Genomic DNA, 7,230 nt, shown 5'->3' with positions numbered 1-7,230 from the left:
GTTTCCCAGATCCCAGTCCGGAGCAGGTTGGATGGTATTCAGGAAGAGGAAAGAAAAAAAAACAGTCCAGGGAAAAAATTGGACTGCTTAGGTAACCTAACTAGGAAGCAAAGGCAAAAGCAGCAGCAAGCAAAGCAAGCCAGGTCTGGGCTGAACACGGCAAAGTTCCCGTGTTGGGACAGGCTCAGGGGCTGCCCCAGGGAGTGCGGGGCTGGGCACGGGGGCGAGCGGGCAGCGGACACACGGACACGGGACACACGGACACGGGGACACAGGGACACGGGGACACAGGGACACGGGAACACACGGACACGGGGACACACATACACGGGGACACACATACACGGGGACACATGGACACGGGGACACACGGACATGGGACACATGGACACGGGGACACAGGGACACGGGGACACACGGACATGGGACACACGGACACGGGGACACACGGACACGGAGCTGCCAGCCCTCCTGCCTCCCGCTGCAGCTGCCCGAGTGCTTTGGCACAGGCCTTTGCTGCCACAAGCCCCGTCCCAGGCAGAAAGCGCCATCCGTGTCCTCCTGCCCGTGTGTTGCTGGCTGGATTGCTGAAGGCTCCCAGGTGCCTCTGGATAGAGCTCCTCTGGAGCTCCTGTGGGGCCGTTCCCAGCCGTTCCCAACCGTTTCCAGATGTTCTCAGATGTTCTCCAGATGTCACCCGCCACACCGCCGTAAAGCAAACCGCGCCTGCCGCTTCGCGACACCCTCACCTCGCCACACCACCGTAAAGCGAGCCGCGCGGCGCGACAACATGGCGCCACGCCGTTTGCCTCGGTGTATCCCGGCATGCCCCGCGCCCGCCACAGCCGCCGCCATTCCCGGCAGCGCCCGCCACAGCCGCCGCTCCGGTGGGTGCCGGGATCGGGGAAAGGAGGAGCGGATCCCGCCGGGATCACCGGGATCAGCGCCGGGATCCGCCCCGAGCTCCGCTGCCGCCCGCAGGTCCCGCAGCACGCCGCGCCCAGCTGAGGAAATGGTGAGGGAACGGCTCCTTCCCCCCCCCCCCCCCACCCCCCCGCGGGTGGGAATGGAACCGGCCCGGAGCGAGCCCCGCCCCCGCCCCCCCCCCGGAGCTCCCAGTTCCTCCCAGTTCAAACCAGTAACGACCCAGTATGGCCCCAGTTCATCCCAGTGAGCCCAAATCCCCTCCCAGTCCATCCCAGTAACGTTCCAGTAACTCCCAGTTCATCCCAGTAACCTCCCGGTTCCCTCCCAGTAACTCCCAGCTTGCTCAGTTCCCATTCCCAGTCCCTCCCAGTACGATCCCAGTCCCTCCCAGTTTGCCCACTTTGGCTTCCCAGTCTCTCCCAGTTTGCCCAGTTTGGCTTCCCAGTCCCTCCCAGTTCATCCCAGTATGGCCCCAGTCCATCCCAGTAACTCCCAGTTCATCCCAGTCCATCCCAATCCCCTCCCAGTAACCCCAAACCCCAAACCAGTAACTCCCAGTTCATCCCAATCCCCTCCCAGTAACGCTAAAACCCAAACCAGTAACTCCCAGTTCATCCAAGTAACCCCAAACCCCATTCCCAGTTCATCCCAGTCCCTCCCAGTCCCACCCAGTTCATCCCAGTGCAAACCAGTAATGTCCCAGTCCATCCCAGTACCTCCCAATCCCCTCCCAGTAACCCCAAACCCCAAACCAGTAATCTCCCAGTCCATCCCAGTTCATCCCAGTACTAACCAGTTCCATCCAAGTCCCTCCTAGTATGATCCCAGTATGGTGTCAGGACAAAGCCAGAACAGTCCCAGTCCGTCCCAGTAGGGTCCCAGCAGAGCCCAGTCCCTCCCAGTGCAGCCACTCCTGGCATCCCCGAGCCCTCTCTGCGTTCCCCCCTCCTGATCTCCTGAGAAGAGCCCCAAGGGCCGGCAGTGCCCAGGCAGGGTCCCCAGGCAGCCCCAGTTTGGATGTGCAGCCCCCAGTTTCCCCAGTTTGCCTCTCCTTTGGCCCGGGCCGGGTTCCCCCCCGGAACAGCGGCTGGGAGCAGCCGAGAGCCCCGCGCTGCCCGTCCCGACCTGTCCCGGCTCCATCCCCGCTCCTGCCGCGGGCTGCCGGGGCTGCGGGAACGGGAACCGAGGGTGTCGCTGCTCCTGGGGGAGGAGGAGGAGGGAGGGAAGGGCAGGGATGAAGGAGGAGCGGGAGGTGGGGATGGGGAGGGGGAGGAGGAGGGGGTATGGAAGGGGAGGGATGGAAGAGGAGAAGGAGGTGGGGATAACGAAGAGGAGGAGGAGGAGGAGGAGGGGGGATGGAAGGGGAAGCATGGAATAGGAGAAGGAGGTGGGGACGGGACACAGGAGGAGGAGGAGGAGCGATGGAAGATGAGGGATGAGGGAGCAGAAGGCAGTGGGGTTAGAGAGCAGGAGGAGGGGGAAGGAAGGGCAGGGAGAGAAGGGCAGGGATGGAGGAGGAGCGGGAGGTGGGCTTAGGGAGAAGGAAGAGGAGGAGGAGGAGGGATGGAAGAGGAGGGGCGGCAGGAAGAGGAAGAGGAGGGACAAAGCGGATGGAGCAGAGCAGAGAGAATCACGCGGTCGAGCCCTGCCTGAATTCGCAGCCCCCACCTGTGGGATCATCGCCCCCCATCCCACAGGTGAGCGGGGAGGGGGAGCTCGGGCCAGGTCTCCTGGGGGGTGCCTGGGTTGGGTTTTTTGGGGAGATGTATGGAGAAGGAAGTACTGCGAAGCGGAGCGGAAAAGGCCCCTTGGGGGGACTCCTTGGAGCCCCGGGAGCCCAAACAGCCCCGGCACCCCTGAATGGGGAGAGCCAAGAGGGGGGAGCTTTTGGGATTGCTGGGACTCCCGGCAGCATGGGGAGGGCAGGCAGTGAGGAGAAGGGGGACCCCCAGTCCAAGCGTGACCCCAGCAGCTGGGACAGGGGGGAGCCCCGAACAGCAAAGGGGAAGGAGCAGGGACGGGGAACTCCTGGGAGGCTTTTTCAGGGCTGGATCTCGGTGTTTGGGAGGTTTTTATGGAGCCCAGGTGGCCAGAGACTTCTAGGGATGGACTGGGACAGAGGGAGCTTCCAACTCAACGTGCTCATCCCTTGTTTTCCCCAAACCAGGATTTCCCATTCCCAGCCCCTGGGAGGCTGTGAGGAAGAGGAAGAGCCTCTCCTTGTCCTTCCTCCCCCAGGGCAGGAGCTGAGGATGGAGAGCAGGGAGGACAAATCCCCGCGGCAGAACCTGGTGGAAGAGGCCGTTTTGAGCGGCTCCACAGCACAGGAACCCGACGGGGAGGAAAAGCCCCGGAGATCCCGCACGAGGAGGGGCTGCAAAGGCAGATCACGGGGATCTGAGGGGGAAAGACCCACCCTGGGCCGGGGAGGCGGCCGGAGATGGAGCCAGAGCTCGGAGCTGGGGGTCCCTGAGCAGCTCCATGATGGGGAGAAGCCCCACAAGTGCTCGGAGTGTGGGAAGAGCTTCAGGAGGAGATCCGAACTGATCGTGCACCAGAGGACCCACAGTGGGGAGAGGCCCTACGAGTGTTGGGAGTGTGGGAAGAGGTTTCAGACCAGCTCCCGTGTCCTCCTGCACTATCGGGTTCACACAGAGGAGAGGCCCTTCCGCTGCCCCGACTGCGGGAAGGGCTTCAAGTACAACTCGGTCCTCATCACGCACCGGCGCATCCACACTGGGGAGAGGCCCTACGAGTGTTCTGAGTGTGGGAAGGGGTTTCAGACCAGCTCCCATCTCCTCAAGCACTATCGGGTTCACACAGAGGAGAGGTGCTTCCACTGCCCCGACTGCGGGAAGGGATTCAGGAAGAACTCCCACCTCATCACGCACCGGCGCATCCACAGTGGGGAGAGGCCCTACGAGTGTGGGGAGTGTGGGAAGAGCTTCAGCCGGGGCTCCAACCTGATAATGCACCAGAGGATCCACACTGGGGAGAGGCCCTACGAGTGTTCTGAGTGTGGGAAGGGATTCAGGGACAACGCCACTCTCATCCAGCATCGCCGCATCCACACTGGGGAGAGGCCCTACGAGTGTGGGAAGTGTGGGAAGAGCTTCAGACACAGGTCTTGCCTGATCAAGCACCAGAGGACCCACACTGGGGAGAGGCCCTACGAGTGTTCCAGATGTGGGAAGGGGTTTCAGACCAGCTCCTGTCTCCTCCAGCACTATCGGGTTCACACGGAGGAGAGGCCCTTCTGCTGCCCCAACTGCGGGAAGGGATTCAGGCAGAACTACCACCTCCTCAGGCACCAGCGCATCCACACTGGTGAGAGGCCCTACGAGTGTGGGGAGTGTGGGAAGAGCTTCAGCCAGAGCTCCCACCTGATCATGCACCAGAGGATCCACACTGGGGAGAGGCCCTACGAGTGTTCTGAGTGTGGGAAGGGGTTTCAGACCAGCTCCTGTCTCCTCCAGCACTATCGGAGTCACACGGAGGAGAGGCCCTTCTGCTGCCCCGACTGCGGGAAGGGATTCAGGCTCAACTCCACCCTCATCCAGCATCGCCGCATCCACACTGGGGAGAGGCCCTATGAGTGTGGGGAGTGTTGGAAGAGATTCTCAAGGAACTCTCACTTGACCCGACACCAAGAGAGGCACCGGTAAGGGAAGCCCTGCGAGTGCCCCGAGTGCGAGAAGAGCTAAACTCCATCCCCCACTGGAGGACCCACATTGGGCACAGCCCTGGTGACCCACATTCCCTGTGATCCATGTTGGGAACACACCTGGCTGCTTCTCCTTTAGTGTTGACCTTAATTTTTTTCTCTTCTCAATCTCTCTGCGCTCCAAAAGCCAAGAGGGATGGATGTTTAACCTTAAAACCACTCACATCCCACTGAAAACAAATGAATTTTAACCCACAGAGGCTCAATCCCTCTTCAGATTGCTTGTTCCCACCTCAAAAAAACCCAATCCCACACCAAACTCACTCGAATCCACAGCTGCCAGGGTGAGATGGGTTTGGGAGGAGATCGGGAGAAGTGGGATCCCAGTTTGGAGCGGTGGGATGGGGATTGTGTGGGGCTGGGTGGCTGGGATGTATTTGATAGCAAATAAAACTTACAGACTTACTGATTTCTTTGCCGTTCATTCCCAGTCTGTGGCAGTTCTGTTTTTCAGGGCACCACCTTCTCAGCTGATTGTGTTTGTGTCCTCCTTTCCCTCCCACCTCTCTTTGCCTGCTCTGTTTCTCTCTCCGTGTCTCCCTTGAGCCAGGGACCTCCAAAGACCCTCCCCCAATTTAATTTCCTCAGGGACCACCAAAGATCCTTCCCTGATTTAATTGAATCCTCCTCTAATTTAATTTCCCCCTCTGCCCCCAGTGACCCACCCCTGATTTTTTAATTATTTTTTTTCCCAATTATTATTTTATTTCTTAGTCCTGGAGCTAAAGTTATGGAGGCCAGCAGTGAAATGTCTCTGTAGGATTTTGCTCCACTTGGCTTTCAGCCCCTTCTCAAGAGCTCTGCCTTCGAGGGCAAAGGGAATGTCTTTTCCTGGCTGGGAGCTGAAATTCCAGACCTCTGGAATGTGTGCAGGGCCATATAGACTGGGATCAACGAGAGATTGGGATCAAATATGCACTGAGATCCTGTGGTCTAGGATCAACTAAGGACTGGGATAAATTAGGGACTGGGGCCCTACAGACTGGAATGAACTGAACTGGGATCAAATACGGACAAGGATCAAATATGGACTGGGATCCTATGGACTGGTATCAACAAGGGACTCGGATAAAATAGGGACTGGGATCCTACAGACTGGGATCAAATTGGGACTGAGATCATATGGACTTGGATCAACTGGAGACCTGGATCAACTACGGACTGTGTTCAAATAGAGACTGGGATCAGATGTGGATTGGGATCCTATGGACTGGGATCAAATATAGACTGGGATAAAATTGGGACTGGGGTCAGATATGGACTGGGATCATATGGCCTGGGATCATATGTATTGGGAAAGCTCAAATAGGAAAGCCTTATAAATATGACTGTCTGGCAAAAGGTTTAGAGAGACTGAGATGGTAACAAGTTGTGACATACCAAACCGTAGTTACTCGAAAAGTAGAACACAATCGTACAGCCAGGATGAAGACAATCCCCCCTTCTGGTTGAACAATGCCCTTACCTACAGGTAGGTCCAAGGGTCAAATGGACTGTTGGATCTCACCCCAATGTATGGTTCATCCCACACTTGAAACCCTCCCCTGAAGCATCAGGGGTCTGTGACCCCATTGGCCTGAGTCTTGTTCCAGCTCACCTTGAAGCCCCTGACAAGGAGTCCCTGAGGAGCCAGATGCTCTCTTGGAACTTCTGTTCTCTTGGAACTGCCCCTCTCCTGGAACATCCTCTTGGGATCCTCTCTTATCTCCCTCTACCCCTTGCCTCTCCCTTCCCCCACGCCCTCGGGCCTGCCACGGGTCAGGTCTGGTGACTCCAAGCAGGGCCTTTCACCCTCTCTAATAAACCAGATATTCTAAGGGCAGCCTCCAGAAATCTCTCGTCTCCATCCACCCAAAGCGTCCTGGAGTCCAGCGTCCTCGCAGTATGGACTGGGATCAACTAGGGACTGGGATCAAATACGGACTGGGATCAAATATAGTCTGGGATAAAATGGGGACGGGGATCAAATATGGACTGGGATCAACTAGGGACTGGGATCAAATATGGACTGGGATCAAAGAGGGACTGGGATAAAATAGGGACTGGGATCAAATATAGTCTGGGATAAAAGATGGACTGGGATCTGTTGCAGCATTTTTGAGAGAAAGAGGACATGAGTTATGAAATTTGAGCTACTCCAGTCTAGGCCTCAGATTTAGGCCTGGTGAGGCCTTCAAGCCTCTGACGCAGTTAGAAATTCAGAGTTTGTGGTGCAGATAGAAATAGTCTTAAGGTGTGATGGGGACCACTGGGTTGTTTGGGTGTGAATTAGTATAGGTTTTATAGTGTAAGGTGTAGGCCGTTTTAAGGAAAAGGTAAACAATATTAGTTTGGCAATCAGAGTGTCTTTGTTTTTGTAAACTATGTGGAAGCTTATATAAACTACCACCTTATCTTGAATAAAGGGAGAACGCTTGATTAACCACATTGGTTCAGACCTGCGTTTGTCTTGTCCAGCTTTCCATGTTTCTGAGATTCCCTGGCTTTTAGTGGCGCCCGACCAGGGACTCAGGAGGCTCCAAAAAGGCTGCCAAATTACTTTTAGAGTAACGGGCAGTCGAGTTTGAGTCGCGCGACGA

At 57.2% G+C, this 7,230-nt stretch overlaps 1 protein-coding gene across 1 annotated transcript; it reads left to right on the top strand.

The window, feature by feature from the left end:
* The first annotated feature begins 775 nt into the window (after positions 1-775).
* LOC140681566 (uncharacterized) lies at positions 776-5,060 on the top strand. Its single transcript, XM_072921496.1, has 4 exons — positions 776-887; positions 982-1,015; positions 2,589-2,624; positions 3,095-5,060. The coding sequence occupies exons 1-4, from the start codon at positions 791-793 to the stop codon at positions 4,590-4,592; spliced, it is 1,665 nt and encodes a 554-aa protein (XP_072777597.1). The 5' UTR covers positions 776-790; the 3' UTR covers positions 4,593-5,060.
* The last annotated feature ends 2,170 nt before the right edge of the window (positions 5,061-7,230 follow it).

Source organism: Taeniopygia guttata, chromosome 37 (genome assembly GCF_048771995.1).
Source record: "Taeniopygia guttata chromosome 37, bTaeGut7.mat, whole genome shotgun sequence".
In the NCBI taxonomy this organism is placed as follows: domain Eukaryota; kingdom Metazoa; phylum Chordata; class Aves; order Passeriformes; family Estrildidae; genus Taeniopygia; species Taeniopygia guttata.
Note: the sequence above shows the minus strand (reverse complement) of the source record. Positions and strands in the feature narration are given on the sequence as shown.

What these genes read in the sequence shown, in the direction of transcription:
- LOC140681566 (XM_072921496.1), top strand. Translation starts at nt 791, where the DNA reads ATGGCGCCACGCCGTTTGCCTCGGTGTATCCCGGCATGCCCCGCGCCC. An exon ending in CCGCCACAGCCGCCGCTCCG is followed by an intron (nt 888 to 981) that starts GTGGGTGCCGGG and finishes TGCCGCCCGCAG; the next exon opens with GTCCCGCAGCACGCCGCGCC. An exon ending in CGCGCCCAGCTGAGGAAATG is followed by an intron (nt 1,016 to 2,588) that starts GTGAGGGAACGG and finishes CTGAATTCGCAG; the next exon opens with CCCCCACCTGTGGGATCATC.